At 41.4% G+C, this 25,079-nt stretch overlaps 1 protein-coding gene across 50 annotated transcripts in view; it reads left to right on the top strand.

The window, feature by feature from the left end:
- RIMS2 (regulating synaptic membrane exocytosis 2) overlaps positions 1–22,572 on the top strand; it is a 341,566-nt gene extending 318,994 nt beyond the window's left edge. For all 50 annotated transcript variants that reach the window (XM_059671962.1, XM_059671979.1, XM_059671970.1 and 47 more), the window contains 5 exons: positions 13,283–13,424; positions 17,004–17,116; positions 17,606–17,707; positions 19,117–19,256; positions 19,679–22,572. In XM_059671962.1, the coding sequence (XP_059527945.1) occupies positions 13,283–13,424; positions 17,004–17,116; positions 17,606–17,707; positions 19,117–19,256; positions 19,679–19,897 (716 nt within the window). In that variant the 3' untranslated portion in view covers positions 19,898–22,572. The remainder of the gene's footprint in view (positions 1–13,282; positions 13,425–17,003; positions 17,117–17,605; positions 17,708–19,116; positions 19,257–19,678) is intronic.
- Positions 22,573–25,079: the final 2,507 nt, after the last annotated feature.

Genomic DNA, 25,079 nt, shown 5'->3' with positions numbered 1-25,079 from the left:
GCTTCCCTCCGGATGGTCATCCAGAAGGACGTCCGGTCTAATTAGCATATTACTCTATTATGATCATAGTCATAGATAATTAAATGCTTTAAATTTCAGGAAATGTAAACACGTCAAGAATTTAGAAGCTCAAATTAGGTAAGCGAATGAGTACAATTGTAGCTAAAAATGTCAGTGTTTATTGTTAGCCAGGCTAACAATGTCATGTTCTAAGAACTTGACATGTATTTACTCCCTTAGGCCCATGACAACCGTATGAGGCAGTACACACTTTTATTATCCCCATTTCACAAATGAGGAAACTGAGATGGAGAGAGGTTCAGAAACTTGCCCACGTTCACCCAGAGTAGGTGTGAGTTACCTTTGAACACAGGCAGTCAACAAGACAAGCCATGCTCTCAGCTTCAGCCTACACTAGATTACCATTTACATATACTCAGCTAGAGTCACATACCTAGTCGTCGTGAAGCTAGAACCCAGGTGTGCCTGCAGATCATATTTAAATAAAACACATTATTGTAGACTTGTTTCTCTTTTTTTTTTTACACTAGGTCTTCAGTCTTGAGTTTGCTTCAGTTAAACTGTCATCATTAAGCTGTAACTAGAATCCTTGGGTTTACAAAGTACCATTCTAAAAGCCATTTTTGTGACCAAAAAAAAAAGCTTATATAAATGTGAAGATTTTCAAAATTTAAGGTATATTCGTTTAACCTTGGCGCTTGCAGACTGGTCCCAAAGGAAATTCCTACATCTACACATGGCTAAATTGGAACGGATTTTTGTCCTATAATATGGCTTCTTGAATTGCCAAGACAAAATGTTCCATAAGGAAGCCAGCATTTTAAAAATGAAACATATAGTTCTTTACAGGTAACTAGAGAGGAGGCACTTTGTATAAATGAGAGTTCTTCCCACTGGGTTACTGTCATTTTACAGCCAAGAGAAGAAATCCTAACTTACTTTTTTGATTTCACAATATTCCTATCACCCTCAGAAGTCCTGAGATTTTTTTAGGGCATTTCAACATACCCTGCAGAGTTGTAAAAGTTAGAAATCAATGGCCTGGAGCAGTGTTTCTTCACAATTTTTTTTTATTGAAACAACCCACACAGGATACATGACGATCATGTGGATAACATACCCTCATGGGCCTACTCAAGAATATGTTGTTATGGTCATAACTGGGAAACCCATTCTGACTTATAAAGAAAAGTAAATCCATCGCAACAGATGAATTTCACACTGGCTGAGAACAACTTATCTATCAAGAGAAGTGGTCTAGTAGATCAGTAAGCCAGTCTGATTGTAAAGCTAGCCTATTTTTTGTCTTTTCAGAAATAGTGCAATAGCTAAATAATCTCAAACATACTCTGTCTTCCAGTTCCATATTCTCATGTCATTCTTGTGCAGTGTACCCAGACATTACCTTTCTACAAAATGAAGTGCCAAGAAGTTGATGGAGAGACCATGTTCTTTCCATTCATTTTTTCTTGTAGAAATATTGATTGAGGTTATTTTGTGTGCTAGTAGCTTTGCTAGTCCCTGAATTAGGTGGATATGCTCCCTACCCTCTTAGAGTTTTCAGTCTCATGGAAATAGGTATTAATGGGAGTAACTATGTTATTATACGTGTTAGGAAGGTGAAGTGCAGAGTGCAATAAAAGATTATAAGAAAACCTCATTTAGGAGTTAGAGAAGGCTGCCCTGAGAAAGTGAGAGTTAAACATGAATCCAGCATCGGTGACAGATCCCAGTCTCTCGCGTGCCTCCCGCACACCTTTGACAACTTGCCCAGAGTCCACAGCTAGCAAGTGGTGGAACTAGGATCTGTACCCCAAATCTGGCTCTGGAGTATATAATCCTAACTACTCTGGGTATTGTTTCTTCATTATTACACTGGATTTTCTTGTATGCTATATTCCTTTTTTAAAAAAAAAAGTACAATAATAATAGTTAGCATTTATTGAGCACCTTCTGTGTGCCCCATTTCTTGGATTTTATAATTCTTCGAGGAAGTTATTATTTCATCATTTTACGCCTGTGAAAACGGAGACTGAGAGAAGTCCAACAACATGGCCATGGGTTATAAATCTCAATGGGGCTGATTTCCGTGAGGATGAAAGGGGCATTCTGATAAACGAAATAATTTATGATTGCTGACTGGTCTTCGTAGCATCTTTTTGTAAGCTTACAGGGGTTTTTTCATATAATTTGATCTTTTGCTTTCTCGTTCTTGGGTCTATTCCAGATAATTATTCTCCAAATCTCTGAGTACCATTTTTAAAAAATAAAAGTAATAATAATAGTACTTTGCTATATTTAACAGTTAATAAATTATGTTTACTGATTTTATCATTGAATCCCAAATGGTGTTATCTTCACTTTATAAGTTACTTAGCCCAAACATTGCATATACTTCCCTAATGTAGAATATTACTGCATATAGAGGTTTCAAACATTGCAGGTAATTCTGAGAAAGAAGGAACCATTTCAAGGGAAAAGATACCACTCTTAGTAGGAAAAACAACCCCACAACTTCCCGAACCATAAACCGAAGGGCAAATAGCATGGTCATATAATGTAGGAAAATGGCTAATTTTCTAATACTAGGTGGGTCTGGTTTCTCAGAGACTACCTTAATTTACCTGTGGTTCTGTGCCAGCTCTTCTTAATTAGTTTTGTATGTGTAATTTGGGATGACTTTGATTCACTTGATTATTTTATGGACTGCTTTTTCTGGTTAAAAATATGGCTTGCCAATCATACAGAACAGATACTGTCAATAATATTTAACTGAATAAATTTTTTTTGTTTAATTTCTTTTACATGCCATGAGCTTGAAAATTAAGTTGCAAGAAAATCATCAAAGAAACGGAAATATTTTCCAAATCACCAGAAACCCGAGGGACGTTTCTTTGCATATGATAGTGAAGCTATGAAGAATTAATATACAAGGAACTAAATAGACTATAATAGAAAGACCTATTTAATTCTCCCCTACTCTTTAAGATACCATGCAGCCAATAAGAAGAGTATATAAGACATCTTATTCTACTCAGCGTATGATAATATACTTCATTCTTAATAAGCAGCCCCATTTGATTAAAATGGAGCTTACCACTTCGCTCATGTTTCATTAAAATAAAAATTTCCATACACTTAAATGTAATCCTCCTAAGAACAGACTTAATGCCTAGTACAGTAGGTATCCAGTTTCTATTAATAGTAACAGTATATAGTCCTACCATTCTTTGCAAGCTGAATATCAGTATAACTGACAAGACATAATATCTATTATATTTATACTGGTTTTAAATTATAACCTGTGGTTTGATTAGGACTTTTTAAAATTCAGTAATCATAGATTTACACATCTTCATGATACCAATAATAGGGACAGGACATGGATACAGATTTATAATCTAAATATGTATCTTTTCTAGGGGATATTATTTTTTGCCAGTTTGTGATTATGTGTAATAAAACATTTCCGAAATGAGTCCATACCATATTCAACAATAATACAATGATTTTATGTTAGATTTACATTCTAGGCCAGTGATGGCGCACCTATGACACACGTGTCAGAGGTGACACGCGAACTCATTTTTTTGGTTGATTTTTCTTTGTTAAATTGCATTTAAATATATAAAATAAATATCAAAAATATAAGTCTTTGTTTTACTATGGTTGCAAATATAAAAAAATTTCTATATGTGACATGGCACCAGAATTAAGTTAGGGTTTTTCAAAAATGCTGACACGCCAAGCTCAAAAGGTTTGCCATCACTGGTCTAGGCAGATAAGGTGAGGAAAAAGATTTTGGAATTAAAGTAAGTGAACACCAGTTTCACTCAGAGTGCTTATCATATATCATCTTTTTAATCGAAGATTCAGAATCATTGTTCAGTCAAGTGTCCAGACAGTACCCTTAAAGTAATTTGAAACTTTACTACAAAAGTCAAGTTAAACCCCAAATTTGCTTTCACTCTTCCGTATGTTTACTAAATTCAGAACTAGTAATGGGGGTGACCTTTCCTATGGAGACATCTTGTACGAAGTGACTTACTAGAAAGTTGTAATGGCAGCATCCCATAGTCCAAAGCCTATGTTTGATGAAAATGCTCTCTGCTGTTCTTACATAGGCCCGTATTATTGATCACACAAGATCGGTCTATATAATTGTCCTACCTCATATTGTAATGTCATGTGATTGGACAAGGGGGGGGGGGGTAACTTAATGGTATGGATATATAATTTTTGAGCAATTGAAGAGAAAGCTAACATAAAAATGATAATATCAACTCTAGTTTTGAAGTGTCCTTTCTTAAGATTTAGATTTTGCCTGATGAGACTAGAATGAAAGGGCTGTTTATTTTAGCTATTTTAGTCATCAGTTTTTCCTTTGTAACTCCTGTAAGTCAGGGGCCAGGATGGCACCATTTATCAGTGAAATAGGCCAGATATCATGCAAGAGGGAAGAGCAAGGACTCCGAAAAGCTGGAGGAAGCTTTCCCGTCCGTCGAGGAACGGTAGTACTCAGTTCTAAATAATTGATGCCAAATTGAATATCAGCCCAGGGTTGGCAAAGTTACTCTGATTTTTGCCTCTAAGAGAAGCTATACATCTGGATGTTACTTAAAACATTTAAAGTGTTGGCACCTAAATGAAAAACTTAAGCATTACTTGGTCCAAACAAAGTGTACCTATTGACCAAATATGTGCCACCAGCTGGCAACTTCTATCAAGGAAATGCTTCCTCCTCAACTTCTTTTCTCCGTTTTGCTTCTTTCCTGTTCCCATGGTCACCCTGAGAGCTTAGGACCACATTAGCTCACTTTTCAAATCATCTGAGTCTCCCAATCTGCTCTCTCTACCTTCTGGATCTCCCCACTGCTAACTAACTTCATTGCCTCTCTATCAGCTTCCGTAAACATCATCTTGAGCTTGACACCACTCTTCTGAAAACTTCAGCGGATTCCCATCTCCCACTAAATGGAGCCTTAAGCTTGACATTCAAAGTCTAACCATTTGGTCCTTCCATAGAATAGCTTCCCTGCCTTCGACAGCCCTTAGGGGCCCAGTAAATCAATGAAACGAAGCCTTCTTGCTCTTTACCGCCAAGTTTTTGTTCATGCCTTTCTATTCTTCTTATACCACTGTACATGCATGTCTACTTGCCCTTCAGGTTAGGAATGTTGCCCCAAATCATACTGCCGAACTAGCCCTGCCGAACTAGCACTTCTGTGTGGCACAGACATCACAGCGTGTACCGGTGTCAACATTGAGGTTGAGTCACTGCTATAGGATCGCTGGAGAAAGTATATGTTGTGGCCCCTGCCCTCCTTAGAATGGAAGCCGGTGGCGCCTCTGCTTCTTCGTTTCAGTAGCTTCAGATTCCAAGTTTGGGACAGCGGTTGGAATCTGATTAACAGGACTTTGGTCCTGTGCTCCTGCCCTGTAATGGTACTTGACAATTTTAACTTCTACAAGTGAAGAACGAGACATTTCGCATACACAGGAAGAGTGTTCAAATGCTGGTGAGCCAAAAACATTAACACATATCTACTTAATAATAGAAAGTAACTACCAGTGGGGAGCGGGATTATTAAGCTTGTCTTAGTGACCTATTTAATTTTTTAAAATACTAGTTTGCTATTGGTAATTTTCCTCTTTGCTCAATAAGCATAAGCAGATAGCCAAGAGTGGGGGGGGGGGGATCAATGGGAGAAGGTTAAGGGAGAGAATATGACTCTTAATTTTAACATTTTCTGCAGATTTGGCCACACAGATATCCATGCACACTCTTATTTTGCATATAGAGCAGAATCAATTCCTCCCCGGAAAGACAACCTTACACTGTCGTACATTTACTGCGTGCAGATTAAAATCTAGGATTTTGAGTGGTGTGCAGTCCTCTCCCTCATACCCAGATGTGGCTTTTCATGTTACAGTGACCTGTACACCGAAAGACAAGTCATCTGCCTTTCATATATCCAGTTTAAATGGTACAGAACAACAGCATAACCAAATAAAAGTTCTCATTTCGAAAGGAGAGGATAGGAACACAAAGCAATCAGCCATCCACAGGAATGATAAAATCCCACTCAGAAGCAATGGTGAAGGTGGAAAGTAGAATACATTTCTTGGCTTACTCACTTGGCACTTTTGGTTCTGTTTTCTGGAAAGTGTTTCTTTGTCCTTCATTCTTCGAAGCTGCAGGGTTTACATTGGAGAGGAGGCCTCGTAGCTTTCATAGCCTGCTTGCTAGTGCAGATGAGGAAATTCAGTAGTTACTTTAGGGGTTGAACAGACTTTTGTATGTGGGCTAGTAATTCTTTTTTTCTATACAGGTCCTTCAGAAATTCAGTAGGCTTACAGTCTTTTGGGCTCCAGTTAGTTTCAAGTGTGGGTAACTCCAGTCAAACACCTCACTGGACAAAGATTTTAAGCCTCAAGTTAATTGTTCTTTCAGTTTCTAGCCTCTGTGCCCTGCCTACTTCCTTTGCTCTCAACTTAATGGCAGTCACCTTGGTTTTAAAGCAATGGGCTTGGGGGGAAGGCAACCCCTTAATTCAATTTGGCCAGAAGGCTTTCCCCTTTGGATGGCAAGACCCCACTTATTTATACACAGTTCTCTCCCTGCACATTTAGGATAATTTTACATTATTTCAGTCATTTGTAAAATCAGAATTCGTATAGCATTTTACAGTTGTCAAACTTGTTATGCAGATTGTGGTATCTGATCCTTATTCATCAGTACTCATTAAATACCACTACGTGTCACATATTCTCTGATGGAGGCTAAGTATGATCCTGAGTTTATGCAAAGGACCTCAGCTTCAGAAAGGTAGATTACCTGCCCAGAGTTTTAAAATTGTCACCTAGAGCTGGAACTCATATTATCTGATCCTAAAATGGCATGCTCTTCCCAGGCCGCTGGAGGCACCTGTTGCTATCTGGGGCCACAAAAGGGGGCGGGGGGTTGGACGTGGTAAGTCACACATCAGCTGTTGAAGCTTCTGCCCTGAAGTTATATGGACCAATTTTTCTCACATTTCATTGGCCAAGCAAGTCACATGACCCCACCTTGCTTCAGAGGGGGGGGGGGTGAATATATTTAAATAGCCCTAATATCTACCATAATGGTGACTTCCGCTTGTAGTTAACTGTATTATAGCTGTTAACTACATAGCTTTCATAATAGTTGTAACAGCTGTTGGAATGAATGAATTTGTGCAAAACTCTGAAACAATTTTGAAAATCAACTGTTAATTTTATTAAATTCTCTTTGAATTGTTAATGCAGTTCCTGGATTAGCCCAAAAGAAATTGTCAGGTAGTTGTCCCTATTTTGTTTAGACTTTCAGGGGTTTTAATTGCATTTATTATCGTTAGAAGCTCTAGCAATCATAAACATCAGTGCACAGCTTTATACACAAACATACTGTGTATACTACCCATATTGAGGTCTTGCAGGACAAAATAGGTAAATAAATCAACCTCTTTCATGTCTTGACATAAACTCTGTAGATGGGAAAGTTATGGCCACAGTGACCACCATGGAGGTCGGGGAGAGTACTGGAGGCAGTTCTTACACTTGGCAAGTTTGAGGTAGAAGGGAATTCAAGTGCAATTTGAAATCATTACTGGTTTTTAAAGATGAAAATCTAAAGAGGAACCAGCCACTGTGGCCCTCGGCTTTCTCATTGCTACAATAAGGGAGCACATAAAGTACAAAGGTACACTGGATCCCAAAGATAGCTTCTGAAATGCTATGATTCAGTAATTTTAGAAAGTCTAACTTTAATGCATTGTTAAAATTATTTAAATGTAATACAAAATGGCTTCTCCAAATTATACTCATTCTGGAAATTGGTAGCTTTGAATAAAAATGCAAAAAGAGTGCCTTATTAACCCAAAGGGCGTAAATTACGGTCAAAGCTAAAAATTAAAATCAGTTTTCAGAATCTACCGGCCTGTCAAACCTGTCCCCATAAATCATTTTTCATATTAACATCAAGAAAGTTCTGACTCTAAAGTAAGTCTGTCTGCAATAGGAGTTGAGACCTTCCAGGTGAGAGTAAACAGGGGTGGGTTCTGTGGAGATAGGGTTTAGAAAGAGGTCATGTGACTTTAAGTTTGGCCTTTCATTGTGAGCCTCCTTTGGGGGCTTAGGAGAGTTTCCAAATGTGTAGTAGCAAAGAGGACCTTTTGGTTTTTGTTGTGAAGTCACTCAGGGTTTTCTGATTTCCAGATATCGTTAGGGAAACTGACCCTTTGGTAGTTTATTTCATCAAGAGGCTTCCTTTGAATGTAGCGTGTGCCAAGTAAATGAGTCATCAGACTAAGCAGAGCAGAATAACGGGGCGCCTCCCCTGTTCAGCTTTCTGCCTGTGATGTTTTGCAGTTCAGAACTTGATTTTTACCTGAAGGCATTTTCTCCAAATGCACGTTGGCTTAAAATACCTAACAGGAGAGAGTGGTTTAAGGGCTCTATAACATAATCTGAGCCTTAGTTCTACAGTTTGCTACCTGAGTATTTTTAAACATCTTAACACACACACATTATGCATTTATAGATAGGTAGGATATGTATGCATATATACTTTTTAAAAATATATATACACTTTTTTATCGTGGCTGTTGAGCTCTTACAAATAATTTTAGTTGATCCACTCCTATGGTTATAATAAATTATTTTCATAGATCTCTTCATTAATAATTATCTAAAATAATTATTGCTGATTATCACGAATTCAGCAGCTTAAAGAAACACCCATTCATTATTCACAGTTCTGTAGGTCGCACCTGGCATGTCTGGGTTTTCTGCTTAATGTGTCATGTGGCTGAAATCAAGGTGGTGGCTGGGCTGAGCTCTTGCCTGGAGGCTCTGGAGGAAAATCTGCTTCCAGTGGCATCCAGCTCCCCTGTTTTCTTGCTGTCCGTAGCTGGAGGTTGCTCTCAGGTCCTTTCCACAGAGTCCCCTCCACCTTCAAGCCAGTGTTAAATGTACACCGAATCCTCCTTGTGTTTCAGATCTTCCCGGTTGACTTTTCTGGAACCTTCCAGAGAAAGCCCTCTGCTTTTAAAGGTCTCATGTGTATATGTCAGGCCCACAAGGATAATCTCTGTATCGCTAGGTTAACTGATTAGTAACCTTAATCACATCTGCAAAATCCCTTTTGACCTGTAAAGTAACATAATCATGGGGGCTATCTTAGAATTCTGCCTACCACACTCACTTTGTGTAGAACCGTCAGTGTTAAATAGGTTCAGTTTTCAGGCTGAATAACATGACAGAGCATTTGGAACACTAAATGAATTATATTTAGATTAAATTCCTTTGATTATGAATGGGATGCAAAGGATTTGTGGTACTGAGAAAACGCATTTACTTTTTTAAATAAGTCTATATATGTATCAGAAGAAGTACATATTTTAAGGAGCTCTTATAAATGCCCAGCATATTGCCTAGAATTCTTTGATTCCATCAGGTGACAAGGAGTAGCATTATCTTCCTCAATGCATGCTATTAACCATGGTCTTGGTCATACACTAATGATACAAACTAGGAGACTTCAGAGCTAAGAGTTCGGACATCATCTGTCATCCTCCCCTTCCTTTTTTGTAAATGAGGAACCAGAGACTCAGGGGATATGACTCAGAGAAGACCACAGGGCCAGCTAATTAGTGGTAGAGATTGGCCTAAAATACATGTTTACTGATTCCCTACCTGGTGGTAATAACTGTGTCATTAATTAAAGATTTTCTACATAATAGGTACTACCCCAAGCACTTTAAATATATTATTTTCTTTAATCCTCACAAAAGCTCTATTAGGTAGACATCATTATTGTCAGCGCCATTTCAGTTTGAGAAAACTGAGTCATGGGAGGGTAACTTAGTCAACATCACCCAGCTGGGAGGTGGTCAGAGAGACAGTTTGACACCAGGACCTGACCTCTTCACTGTGCTCTGCCCCTCCCGCCACCAGCTGCTGTTACAGGGCCTCTCACACGCAGTGCAGAGTTAGCTCAGTGCCGTCTCCATTGTCAGCTGCACAGGCTGCCCATTGGCTATCTGACAGTCCGTCGGTGAATAGCAGGGAATTTGAAGTCTGGGAGCTTGCGCACACTCTGGCCCTGTCATTTTCTCCGTGGTGTCAGGGATCTGTGTAACCCTCTGGGGACTCGTTCGCTGCATCTGTAAATGGGACCCCTAGAGTTCTGAAGAGGATGCATGTAGACAGCAGTCTGTGACCCAGAGGACCGCACGCTCATTGTATTGTTGCCCTTTGACAAGTGATGGCTGGGTCTCATCGCCCCGTTTCAGCAGATTTTCCCCTCACTTTTGCTCTGAGAGACTCGGACATGACACGTAAAACAGTTCACCTTCGCCATTGCAAGGGCTTTGTCCTGAGACCTTTAGGAATCTCGTTGCTTTGAAAGTCATGTTTCCTGTACATATCCTCACTCCGCATTTTCAAACTTAATGGAGGTTGTATATCTCACTTGGTGGTCATTGTTAACAGGGCATTCTTCGCAGGAAGTGAGCAGGAAAGCTACATGAGCAGGACTCAGCCCTTGGCCTGGCTCCCTCACGCCAGCCCGGTATCTTCCATGATTCCAGTTCACACCTGGACAAAATGTTATTGCTTTTTGATGTGGCCATTTGGGAATTGCTCTCAATAAAGTCATGCATAGTAAATTGATAAATACCAAGATCTACTTTTCCTCCCTATCCTTTTATTTTAAACACTTCAACCTCTTTGTTATATGTATTTTTTTTTTGCTATACCATTGTAAAATAAATTGCAAGTAATATAACATTGCAGGTATAAATATTTCCTGTAATATAATAAGGACATCTTTTATAAGATATGCCATGATCTACTTAGGAAAATTAATCATTTCCTTATCTCATTTAACAGCCAATCTGTTCTATTGCTTTTAGAGTGTTTTGCTTTTATGGTTTCTTGTTTTTGGTTATTCCCCCCCCCCCAAAAAAAAAAAAATTTAAAGCAATCACAGCTTTTAATAGTTACATCTCTATGATATTTTTTAAATCTGGAACAATTTACTCAACCTTGTTAGTTTGTTTATTTTCATGATATTAGCTATTTTAAGAGATTAGGCCAATTTTCTTGAATGAAATCCCATGTTTTGGGTTTGTCTGATTTTTTTTTTTGTAATTGTCATTTATCTTTTTACCCTATCTTCTGTATTTTTGAAAACTAGAAGTTGGTTACAAAGATCTGATGAGAAACAGGTTGTATATTTTTGTTCAGAACAACTCAATAGGTGATATTGTGTAGGTTGTATCAGGAAGCACATATGATTGTCCTGCTATTACTGCTGCTAAATTTGACCACTTGATTGCAATGGTGATAGCCAGGTCTCCCAGTGTTAAAAGTGTATTTTCCTTTAGCAAGTAGAACTAATCCGTGGAAAGATTTTTTTTTTGTGGGGGGGGGGGCTCATATGAATAGTTAGTGATGTTAGCATTCATCAATGTGCCTTATTTGAATCATTCATTCCATTGGAGGTTACAAATTGGTAATTTTAAAATTTATTCCTTTTAGATTTCATATATAGTTGATTTCAGAGAGGAAGGAAGAGGGAGAGAGAGATAGTAACACTAATGGTGAGAGAGAATCAATGATTGGCTACCTCCTGCCCACCCGCTACTGAGGACTAAGCCTACAACTGAGCATGTGCCCTGACTGGAACTGCGACCTCCTGGATAATAGGTCGATGCTCAACCATTGAGCCACACCAGCCGGGCTCCTTTTACATTTCTTAACAAACATTCCTCTGTCAAGAAGAGCTTTCTCTCATCAACGGAGGATACTTTATATCATCTTAAGTTCATATCAGTACAACATGTTGATTATCAATTATTTTAGATATCAACCTTAGATTATGGAACTGAGCTGGAAATGAGTCATAACTGTTACTTTATTATATACTTTTTAAAGCATTTTGATGTACATTAAAGGTGGGAGTGGAGAATAGATAAAATTTAAAACAGTGTTTCAAATGGTGAGCAAATACTACGAGAGGTTTGGTGAAAGGAATTTCATCAAGTCACTGGCAATGTCAGCAAATATGTGTTGATCTGAAATGAATTCATTAATATCAGACACTAAAAGAGCTTATTGAATCCCCAAAATGCTAATGATACGCATGGTCAATGTCGATAAATACTTAGACCTGACAAGAAGTAAAGTATTACAGATCATTTGGACTGTCACCCTGTTGGCCCAGCTTTGGTAGTCTCTCAACGCTGCATGCCAGCATGCAAGGCCCTTTATCATTTAACCCACCCCCACCATCACTCCTCCGTATGTTTTGGTTATTTGCACCATCGCTCAGCGGCACATCCTCTTCACGCCTTTGTCCATGCTGGTTCCCTCGGCAAAGGCACTGCCCTCTTGCTTCTCCTTGGGCCCCAACCTGCCCATTTTGCAAGCTCAGCTCAAATTCCACTCCCTCTATGAGGACGCTCCTTCCTCCCTGACCTCTCAGATAGCACTCCTCACCTCTGTCACATCTGTGGTACTTGACTCCGTTTCCTATTTGGTCTTTTAATTGACTTCTATGAGTAAACCTCATATCCACACTGATCCAAACTGCTGAAGGTCCTTGAGGACACGACTTACCCATGACCAGATATTAAAAAGCTCTTTTTACCGGACATTGCTGGGTTTTTGTATTCCTTTGGGAATCTCTCTGAAAGTTACCAAGAGATGGGGAACTATTAGCAAACAAGGCTATCTCCCTTAGATAGCTTTCCTTGCCTTCTGACATCAATCATCCTGCAAAAAAAAACGAGAAAAAACAGGATGTCATATGAAAGTTAAGGCAAGCATTGAGTATTACTCACCACCGGCTCTTTGGAAATCATGTGAAAGCCTTGTGCTTTTACTATGCCAAAGAGAAAGGAAAAAGAAAAAGGCAGGTTTGAGTTGATCTTGCATTTAAATATTACAATAAAAACACACCTTATTATATTTCCCGGAGGTTGAACTTTTTTGTTTCTTTCGTTACCAGTTGGAACACTGTTTTAAATGGAAACAAAACAATGGCATTTTGTGCTTGAAGACGTTTAGAAAATGTTCATCCCACTCAACAAGGCGTTGTCTGAAACACCTTTTCTCTCTGTTTCCTGAATAAGAGCGCAGCTCTTTTCCTCTGAGGACCTCGGAGTGTGGGCTGATCCTTCTTCTCGCCAGGTGGCCATGGCCACTCCGTCACCCCTTTTGTCTTCTGTCTGTGCAGAGGCAGGCGGTAAGAAGCTGCGCAGCACGGTGCAGAGGAGCACAGAAACAGGCCTGGCCGTGGAGATGAGGAACTGGATGACCCGCCAGGCGAGCCGGGAGTCCACCGACGGCAGCATGAACAGCTACAGCTCCGAAGGAAAGTGAGTGAGGCCACCGGCGATGCGCAGCCCTCCAGGCCCCCTCTCTCTGCTGTCACAAAAACTGCCTCCCACCCTGCAGTGCCATCTTGGTTTTCACCGGTTTGCTGTGGAGGGAACGTGGCTCCCCTGCCACCGAGAAATGTGGCATCACCTGGCTTTTTATACCCGGGACCTAGGTCTAGGGATAAAATGTTGGGCTTTAATGGCAAGATGCTAAAATGGGACTTTCACAGTGCAAATGCGATTGAAAATCGGCCCTAGCTTGAAACAGTACACCTAAACGCACAAAAATGATAAGCACTCATGCCACTGCTGTGTGGAACAGTGCTGATTTTATAAACCTTTGCTCTGAGACTCATTACTGCGAAGTACAGAACACTGCTGGGTGCCTGGTTCCATGCAGTAGCAAGCAGCGCAGACAAAGGTAGCAGCCGAATGCCACAGCTCGGGAGCCTTCCCTGTACGCAGTTACCACACAGCTTCCCCTTGAGCCGGCTGCCCCTGAGATATTGTGGGAGCATTTATGAAGATGGTGTAGCCTTGTCGCCAGCAATCTAACAGTAATTAGCAACTGCAGATCAGCAGATGGTGCATAAGTGACATTAATAGAGGAAGGTGGGGTGTTCTGACTTCACTCTGTCATCCCCACGGAAGCATCAGCTGTTTAGACAACACCCATGGGCCAGTTCACCGGTGTGAGGCCATAGGCGCTGCTGGCAGAGTATTCATGATATGCCCTACGGACCATTTGTCTAGCACGATTCTATAAACAGAAGAGCCGTATAGGGCTTCTCTGCACTTATAAATAAGGTTATGTGGGATACTTATGGAAACATCACAATGTTCGGATTAACTGTATATCTGGGGACTAAGTTTGGGGGAAGACATGGATTCTATGTGAATCAAGGATGCCTTAAAAGAGAGGGAGATTCGAGTACAAAGTCATTGTGCACTGAGCACTCGTCTTTGCAAAGCACCATGTTAGATAGATACGTTAGGGGTGTCAAAAGTTTACGCCGCCACCCCTCACTTCAGATGTTTATAGTCTTACTGGAGAAATGGATGAATACTCCTAAATTCATTCAACAAACAGAACTTAGAACTCCTAGAGTTCTGGGCACTGTGCTATGAGTTGGGGATATAAGCCATACAAGGGAGCCAAAATCAGTGGGTGGTTAAGACCTTGGACTTGAGAATCATATAGGCTTAAGTTCTCATCTGTTTTTTGGCACTGTAGAAACTTGGGTGAGTTTCTAGGCTTTGTTTTAATTAATTGATTGAGCTTAACAATTACTCATTAAGTGCTTACAATGCCCCAGGCACAGTTCTAGGTGCTGGAGATGTATCAATGAACAAAATAGAAGAAAAGAAACAAACTCTACCTTCACCAGACCTATAGTATAGTAGACAAGATAGCCATTAAAGAAGAAAAACTATTAAAATATGTAGTAGATTAAGAAGTATAAGTTTTAAGGTGAAAAACAAAGAAAGGAAGAGAGATGATACAGGGTATGTGTAAGGTTTTATGTAGGGTAGACAGGGAAAAGGAGACATCTAAGTAAAGATCTGAAGGACGTTAGTGAGTATATGGATATTTGAGGGAGGAACATTCTATGCTGAAGGGGTGCTGGGGCCCTGAGGCAGGAGCTTGGCAGGCGTCGGCAGTGGAGGGCAGCACTGGAGTAGGGCAGAGGTGGTAACAGACTAGGAATTGAGAGGTGGCGAGCAGGGATGGACAGTTTGTGTAGTCTGTACACATCATTGTAAGGACTTTGCTTTTACTCTGAGGGATGAGAAGTCAATGGAGGGTTTTGAGAAGACATCACTCTGACGTCTGGCATCACTCTGCCTGCTGTGGGGGTGGCGAGCAAAGGTGGCAACAGGGAGGTCCCTCAGAAGGCTATTGCAGTCATGCAGAAGCTGGAAATGAGGGCTTGGGCCACAGTGGTAGCAGCATTGGGGTCAGATTCTAGATGTATTTTGATAGTAGAGCCAGTAATATTGATGCATGTGGTATGACATGAGAAAAAGAGAGTGTCTTCGTTTGCTATGGCTGCCATAACACAGTACCACAGACTGGGTGGCTTAAACAACAGAAATATATTTCCTCATAATTCTGGAGGCTGGAAATCCGAGATCAAGGTGTCAGCAGGGTTGATTTCTCCTGAGGCCCCTCCCCTTGCCTCACCATTGGCCTCCTTCTCACTGAGTCCTCACGGGGTCTTCTCTCTGTGGGTGCATGTCCCTGCCGTCTCTCCCTCTCCTTAGAAAGACACCAATACTATTAGATTAAGGCCCCACCCTTGTGACCTCACTTAACCTTAATTAGCTCTTTAAAGGCCGGGTCTCCCAATAGTCATACTGGGGATTAAGGCTTCAGTACATGAATTTCCCAGAGGGAGAGGGAGGGGGAAACACAGTTCAACCTATAACAAAGAGGAAAGCCATCTCCAAGATTAATTGAAAGGGTAAAGGGGATTCAGATGGGGACCCTCTGAGGGGAACAGAGTTTGTGTTTTTTGTTTGCTTGGGGTTTGGGACAAGTTATATTTCATTGCCTATTAGCCATCCAAGCAGATATGTTGACAAAGCAGTTGGAATACTGCGGCCCAAGGGAGAGTCCCAAGCTGGAGATGCCATTCTAGCACCATCAGCATAGATGGTGTTTAAAACCATGAGGCGGGACGAGGTTACCACGGGAATGAGGGCGTGGAAATGATAAGAGGTCAAAGGATCAAGCTCCCAATATTTAGGCAGAACTAGCAAAGGAGACTGCGGTAAAGTGGCCAAAAAGTAAAACCAGGGCTAGGGAGTCTGGGAAACAAAGTGGAAAACGGGTTTCAAGGAAGAAACAGGCATCTATTGTGTCAAATGACGCTAAGTTAAGCCATACTAATTAGTACAGAGTACTAACAGTTCAACTTACCACTGCGGCTACTAGGTAACCTTGATCAGAGACATTTTAGTGGAGTGGAGAAGATAAAGCAAGGAAGAGAGCAAGGAAAAACGTAGTAGAGTTTCAAGGGAGAGTGAGAGGAAAGACAGTGAAAAGAGCACACAGAGACAACTCTTCCGAGGAGTTTCAGGAGAGAAATGGGGTGGTAGCTGGAGAGGCAAGTGGGGTTAGTGGAGGGAATTTTTTTTTTTAAGGTAGAAGAAATAATGGTATGTTTGTGTGCTGGTGGGAGTGATATGAAAAAAGTTTCTTCATCTATAAAATGGATTAAATAATGGCATCTATCTCCTAGGGCAGCTAAGATGATCAAATATGATAATGCCGGTCACAGAGTAAGTGTTCAATATGTCCTGAACGCTGTTAATGGAAACCATAGTCCATGTCCTCCAGACAAGGTAGAGAAAGACACATACGCAGAAGCCTGCAGTCCAGTGTGACCAGAGCTCCTGGTGACACACATGGGCCGCTAGAGAATAAGGAGGGAGGGCCATGGGACCCAATCAATGCACGTGGCCAAGCAGCGGTTCCCACAGGTCCTGCAGGAAGGGGCTACCGGGAAACCTGGGCTGGCTGATGGGAAACAGAGGTTGAGGGTTTAATCCCATGTGTTATTCTGCTTTCAGTCTGATCTTCCCCGGTGTCCGCTTGGCCTCTGACAGCCAGTTCAGCGATTTTCTGGATGGCCTTGGCCCTGCCCAGCTAGTGGGGCGCCAGACTCTGGCTACACCTGCAATGGGTAAGGATTTCTGCCGCGTGATTCTGTTGTTGTTCTTTTAGATTGTGGAGAATCACATTCTGTCATTTCCTGGGATTCTTAACAGTACAGTGGGGCCTTGACTTACGAGTTTAATGCGTTCCGAGACTGAGCTCATTAAGGAGCTCATTAACTCAAATTACTCTGTCAACTCAATGCAAAAAAACAGCCGAGAGGCAGCTGGTATCTCAAAAAACTCGTTAGTCTGGACACTCGTAAGTCAAGGCCCCACTACATTATCAGCAGGAATAAGTATTTTATATTTTAGCAATTTAAAAAAAATCTTCAACTAATTTTTCCCCCATTTCATTTATATGCTGTTGAAAGTGAGATGCTATTTATAAAATGTGGAATCTATATGAATTTAGGAAAACAAATGGGAAATGATGTTAAGCCAAGGCCTTTGCCTAGCATTTTTCTGACTGCATCTGTGTATTAAGTTCTGTTTGTTTCTCCCTCCCATGCCACCAGGTGACATTCAGGTGGGCATGATGGACAAAAAGGGACAGCTGGAGGTGGAAATCATCCGGGCCCGTGGCCTTGTTGTCAAACCAGGTTCCAAGACACTGCCAGGTAAAAGCAGAAGGGAGTCTTCTATTACTGCTCACAGTCCACATCCTGCAACTCGGAGACTTTGTTTTTTATTCGCTGCTGAAAACTTTGTTTTCAGGTCATCGAGGATTCTAAGATGAGTCAGTTACCTGTAGTAGTTTGTGTGTGTGTTCTGAGTGAGCACCAGTGAGGGGGGCCCGGTAGGGATAATAGATGTTGTTAGATAAGTACGTACGTGTGTAGTAGAAACCGCTGCACAATAAAAACTACCACACAGATCATTCACTTCGTACAGCACATCCATTAGTAATTCCTTTTCTCATTAGCTGGTGTTTTGTGTTATTCTTCGATTTATCTGGAGCTTCAAAATTTTCCTCGGGAACCCTTAGGTCCTGGAATTGGAATAAAAACAGATACAGGCCCCAAAGTAGCATAAGCCTGTTTATGCAGGTCATTCTCATGATAAGACTTACTTCCTGTAGTGCATAAAGGAAACCCATCGTGATCAATTTTCACGATGCCACATATTTCGTACTGAAGGCGTGCGTGTGCTGAGTTGCTTGTAGCACGGGCAGTGCCTCAGACTCCTGCACTGTGCAGGGATGTCTGTCCGGATCTGATGACAGAACAGCTACTGAGGGTTCTGAAACGAGGTTTCTCACCTCAGCACCTCCACGGGCTGCTGGTGATTTTGAGTCTCTTAACTTTGCCACCCCTGCAGAAATTCTAAGTTGTAATGTAGATGACCTGCTGTGCAGCCTTGCGGTGGTGACTGAGGCAGGTGTATTTAGACAGCTCTTGGAGCGAGTCGACCCACTCCCTTGGACAGAATAAGATCATTTCTACACGCATGAAAATGCTTTCATGAAGAGCCGGTCAGATAAATCTCAAGCTACGGAATTCAGAATTCGTTTCCTCTTCCCAGCTAATTGGACATATTATACAGAACCTCAGCCTCATCGTCGTGTGCTCACACCACCATGAATAAACAAACCCTTTGTGTTTATTAAACAAATTTACTCTCCAAATAAAAACCCCCTTGAGTGATAACTAAGTGATTCATGGGGATGGGTGAATAAAACAATATAGATTAAAGCATGTCTGATTAGATTGAAGTGTTGACAAATGGAAGCGTAAGAGGTCTCCCTTGAGTACTGGTAGGGACTAGAAGCATTTGACCGTAGTTAATGCAAATCTGTATAACCTGTTGATGGCAAATTGTAATCATTTCAGAGGCTGTCGACGTTGCCTGAAACTGCCTGAATAGCTAGCTGATAGTTATCTTTTGTCTCCCTAACGTGGAAAGGCCGGTGACTGTAGGTTGCCAGCTCTTTCTGACAAGGTTAACCTGTGGCAGATGTCACCCATGAGTTGGGTATTTCATAACCACAGCGCATCACTTCACTCTCCTCTGTCTTTTCTTCCCCCAGCACCGTACGTAAAGGTGTATCTACTGGATAATGGAGTCTGCGTAGCCAAAAAGAAAACAAAAGTGGCACGAAAAACGCTGGAACCCCTATACCAGCAGCTGTTATCTTTCGAAGAAAGTCCCCAAGGGAAGGTCTTACAGGTATTTACTGAATTGTTTATCCCTTAACCTAGGAACGCGCTTTCATGGAGTCAGACCTTGTCGCCAGCATCCTTGCTTACCACGTGCTTTTCTGCTCCTCACCGCTGAAATTCTTGGGACACTTCAAAGCAGTGGCCCGTGCTGTAAAGCTACAGACACTGTTGTTTCCTTTAAAGTGAAGTGTAGACTAGCCAACCCCATCACATGTGAACTCCAACCTCCCTGGACTACTTACGGTCTTCACACTTTAGATAGAGTTTTCCTAATACACCTTTGGATTCTGGTAGTGAAAGACAGCGATCCCAGTAGTCAATACAACTATTGAACGTGATGTTTGATGCCAGCACTGAATGTATTTTAGTTTCCAAGTTTTTAAACACATGATTGTACTACCATTATTCTCCTTTTTATTTTGCCAACAGATCATTGTCTGGGGAGATTATGGCCGCATGGATCACAAATCTTTCATGGGAGTGGCCCAGATACTTTTAGATGAACTGGAGCTGTCCAACATGGTGATTGGATGGTTCAAACTTTTCCCCACTTCCTCCCTCGTAGATCCAACGTTGGCCCCTCTGACAAGAAGAGCATCCCAGTCATCTCTGGAAAGTTCAACGGGACCTTCTTACTCTCGTTCATAGCAGCTGTAAAACTGTTGTCATAGCAACCAGCGTTACAAAAAAAAAAAAAAATCACAGGTCGCTAACCCTGGTAACACTGCATGCTTAATGTTGTGTCTTCTGAGCCTGTTTCTAGGGATACAAAGCGATCCTGTGTTCTCAGAGGAAGTCGCACACATTGTGCCCTAAAGAAGGCCCTCAGGTGAGAGAGCAGCGCGGTGAAGAACTGTCAGGTTTGGAGTTCAGTAACACTCAAATTTTGGTCCAATCTGAAGCCATGGATTAATCTCAAAGAATCAGTCAGTCTCATGCAACAAAAGCCCTTTTCAATGGCACCTTTATCTTTTTACCGTTCCTTTTTCTTCATTTCTCTGACCCCCAAAGCCCTGCTATGCCACAGAAATGGAGTGAGCGATACAGCCACTAAGCCATGCGATAAGTCAAGGAGTGAAGTCTAGGAAGCATCAGGTGAAAAGCAGGAGACCAGAGCAGTGGTCCGAGGCAGACAGAGTGTCAGCGCTCCCTGGGCAGCGGCTGGGTGCAGCCAGGCCAGCGTGCACCTGGGCAGACCTCGGAGCCCCAGCAGCCCTCACTCCCTCACGCCAAGATGCATTGGACTGTGGGAAACAAAATTCTGTGGCTACACTGTACTGAATGAAATTAAAGAAACCTTTCTGCATGGACACAGATTAGCTGAATACTTAAGTTATTTTCTTGGGGCTGCAACTTGCAAAAAAAACCAACCAAACAAAAAAAGAATAAAACTCAGCCATTTTCAACAATTTATATTATTTTTAAAAATAACTTTCACTAGTGCATGGTTTTAAAAAGGGGCAAGAATGCAACAGGGTGATCCAAAGACACGCCATGTTTATTATTTAATCATAGTCTGTGTTTTGGCAGACATTACAAAAGAAAATACTTTCTAGAAGTTCCTTAAAATTCTCTTTGTGACAAATAAGTGAATATTCCATTTATTTCCATGTTAAATATACATATCTAATGAAGTTCAATATGTGCAAATTGTTCACATATTTCTCCTTCCTTTTCCTCTCCTCCCTCTTTTAATCTTTTATTTTCTTTCTCTCTACCAGAGTGAACATTATTCTAAACAATTACCAGTTTTTGACCTGATACTCTCTTGTACCCCAGGTTTGATTCAGAGCTGTAGATGCTTCTGAATTTATGAATTTCTCAAGGGGAAAAAATTTAAGAGCTTTCTGTATTTCAAGCATGTTGGAAAGGATTTTGCAACATGACTTGGGAGTGCACTAAAGTAAGTCAGCATGTATTTGATAAGGAAGATAGTTGAACTTTTGCAATGTGTTGTCCAGTGAGTGCATGGTAATTTTATTTTCGCCTTCCAAGTTTAGTTTACAGGAAAATTCTAAAATCATGTGGCCATTGTAATGTCCAGTGAATTTGTTGTTAGCACCAGCATTATTCATACAGGGGTTAAAGTATTATTTCTACAAGGTCTTGGGTTTCGCTTTTTAATTAATTAAAGCAATTTCTTTAGCCAGTTTCCATTTACTATGTGAATAGAAACACTGCTAAAACTTTGGGGCCCTGGAACACAGGGCTGTTTATTAATTCATTTTTTTCTGTAGTAAAATTCAATTTTTCACAAATTGTATTTCTAAATAAATAGAGTAAACATGAATTTGCAACAAATAATTTTAAAGCTCCAATTTTTAGATGACTCAAAGGCGGTCATTCTGCCTATTCATAGTTCTTTGATGCCATCACCAAAAGTCCACACCCAAATCCCAAGTCAGACCCCTGCCTTTGATTTTACAGACAGTTATTGCCATTGGGTGGTGCTACGAGGTCAGATTTCTCTTAAAGGCCCCCTGTGTGGCGGAAAACTCGCTGGTTAACGTAATAAACCACCCGGACTTCCTGTTTCTTTATGTACATTCTGTAACACAGAGGTTGATTTAATCTCTTGCAATGACTATTGAAATCCACATCCATGTCATTTCTTTAAGGCCATGCACAAAAATTGCTTTTTTTTTTCTTTCTCTCTTTTTAAATTGAGCGGTGACCATTTAAAACTGTCATGCTTGCTATGGTGCAAAAGTTAAAATGAGTATCACTAAAAATGCCTTCTCTTTATGTGGTGCGCTATGAAATAACACCGAGAGTGTGTCTCAGCATTCTGAGATCTGTGATGGCCCCGGGAAGAGTCGTTCAGAGAATGAGTAAAACTTGACTGAAGTCATCTAGACACCTGTGTACCAGCAACAATTGGTTTCATAGACCTGCAGAGTCTATCCTCTCCCTTAGAATAAACGTTTACCATCCCCCTGACACTAAGACGCGGTCACATAATCTTTTGTGTATATTCCTATATAAATTCTTTCTAATTTTAATAAGAAGGACATGACTGTATGGAATATTTGTACATACGCGTCATTGTGCAGTATTTATTTAAAAGTTGGTGTATTTTTTTTTTAATTTTCACATGTCTGCACCTCGACTTGTGGTTTAGTCATGTAAATAGCACTATTCCAGTGACCATTGCTGCCCTGTACATAGTATGTTTTAAAAACTAAAGGGAATTCCAGTTGGAAAATAAAAAAATAAAAAAAAGGGCAGATTAGTCCTGTAAAGAACACCAACTAATGTAAATCAAACTCATTCTGGTGATGGTATTTAACACTTTAAATAAAACATTTTCTTTACAGACTTTGTATGCATGACTTTCTCTGGTGTCTCTTCTCCTGACACCCCACCCCCTCCAAATCCCACCCCAAGCCGGCTGCAGCTCATTCCTTGGACCCCTGTGGTTTAGAGACAGCGGAAGGATCTTTCCTCCCTCTGCCTACCAGGCAGACTGCTGCTCTTAGCAGTCGGCCCTCCGGAGAGCAGTTCTTTAAAGTGCCCAAGGGTTTCTGCTCACATCATTAAAAGCTGCTCATTTTAAAGACGGTTGTTGCTCCGGATTGGGGTGCTTTCTGATGAGGTGCCTCAGCAGCTCACAGGCTGTGCGTGGAACGGGTGGGGTTTCTGGGTCGGTGTGGCCTCCACGGATCGCAGGGTTACGGAGAGTCACCCGCAGGCTCTGCTGTCCTCGGGTGACAACGGCGAGGGTGACCGCTGGCTTTACAGTCTGTGTGCCACTGATGTGTCTGTCCAGCTTGGTGGGGTCGGGTGCATTTTCAGTCCAGGGCACAAGTGTGGTAACTGACGTATGACAGCCTGTCCAGAGACCGGCTTCTCTCGTGTGAGCATGAATGACGAGAGATTCTCTCCGTAAGCCGCCAGGGCAGTTGTGTAAACCTGGAGTAGGAACCCCAGCAGAGTTCCAGGGGTGTCCTTCCTGGTTCCAAATGTAAGAGCTGGTTTGATTAGTTAGAAATCAGCTGAAATCTAAACCTAGTTCTCTCTTCACTCTTGAAAATAGTCATTTCTTCCATTTCCAAGGACTCATTTCCAACCCAGTCCCCCTACCTATCCCATATCCTTTCATTGCTCACCCAGCACCTCCCACTCTAGCAAGCTCTTTCTCTGCTGTTCCTACACTCCTATTAAAATAATACCCTTGCCTTATAAGCCATCTCCTGAGAGCCCTTCCGCTTCCTCAACATAATCCATGTTAGTCCCTTCCTGCAACTCCCTGCTCAGCACTGAGCTCTTAGCGGGTCCTGACCAGGCCTAATACTGTGGCTGCCACATCTTCATTTTCCCGGGAGCTCCACGTGCCCAGGCGCCACAGCAACAGTAAGGACGTGCTGGCCACTCTCAGGGGCTGTGACAGAACTGGTTAAAAGTCACCAAAGCTGTCTGCCTGGACTGACCCAACCACTGTGCACATATAAGTCATGTTCTTCACGTGTTTGTCTCTCCTCAGCCCATGATGCCCTCAACACCCTGTGGGCATTCATGGACTGAATAAACAAGTTCGCGCACACGCCTTTGCTTTGTGAAATGTGTATCGAGAAGCAGCAGTATATGAGGAAATTAAGAACAACTAACGGTGCCACTCAAAGTCTCCACGCGGCTTGACTCAAATCAATCTCTCCGGCATTTCTTACTATCTGGGAAATGAGCCTAAATTAGATAACTCTTCTATAAAATCAAAACTTTGGCGAACATGGAAGCTCTATCAAGGAAGGGACCATATATTTTTTCTTCCCCTTTTGTATCCTCAGTGCCAAGAACAATGCTTGGACACACAGGCGCTCAGTAAATATCTGCCCAATTAATGAATATCTAGTCCCTGCTATTTTTGTGACCGTGTTCTAGGCATTGCAGTGACAGAACAAGCATAGCCCTGTCCTCCTGGGGCTTTGATTCTACTAAAGAAGACACACATTGGGTAAAAAAAAAAAAAAAAAAAGGTACTGAGAGGAGTTAGCTTGACACGCAGGCAGATAGGACAGGAGTCCAGTGGAAAACAGGCAGGCGAAACATGGGCAGGGGCAGACACGGCAGTTTGAGCAACCTCATTGCAGGAACCAACCATGCAGAAATAATAGAATGTTTTTGGACTCAGTGGGAGGCATGTGAAACTAGGGGGGGTCTGCAACAATAAGGTGAACTGAGGCATAGGAACAGGGAAAGTTCAGGTCCGTTGCTGGTCAAGAACAATTGATGGAATCATTGAGGTGGCGACACAGGTACATATAGAACAGGCTTATAGCAAATATATACCCCTAGACTACAAGGCTTCAATGGGAACCCCATTATTTGGGAACCCTCCCCATGCAGGGAGTCAATGTGCTTGTAATAAATTTTGTATGCTTTTGTTTAAATCTGGTCCACGGTGCTCATTCTTTGGCTTTAAGAGACATGACCCCAGGGAAAAAACTTGGCTCCCCCTTATGGTTATCAGTACAATATGATAGCTTTCCAAAAGGGAGGCTCCCAGGATGCTATGGGAGCTTACAATAAGTGTTTTAACCAAGTCAAGAGGATCAAGGATGTGAAAAAACGAACAAGAGTTAAATAGAAGGAGGTGATACCAATGGGGGATGGGAGTGAGGTAAAGAGTATTCCAGTCAGAGAGAACAGCAGGTAAGAAATTTGAAGGAAGGGAACTCTGACTACCACTTTTATTGCTGTAAAGAGTGTCTAAAGCAATAGCATTCAAAGTACAAATGAATGAATGAATATGTGAATACAAATTTCTGTAGCCTGGGCTATTTCTAAATCATTGAGAATTTCAGTGAGAAGCTAGTTTTAATTTAAACTTGAT

Source organism: Myotis daubentonii, chromosome 17 (genome assembly GCF_963259705.1).
Source record: "Myotis daubentonii chromosome 17, mMyoDau2.1, whole genome shotgun sequence".
Taxonomy (NCBI): Eukaryota; Metazoa; Chordata; class Mammalia; order Chiroptera; family Vespertilionidae; genus Myotis; species Myotis daubentonii.
The sequence above is the reverse complement of the archived record's forward strand: the minus strand, read 5'-3'. Positions and strand labels throughout refer to the sequence as shown.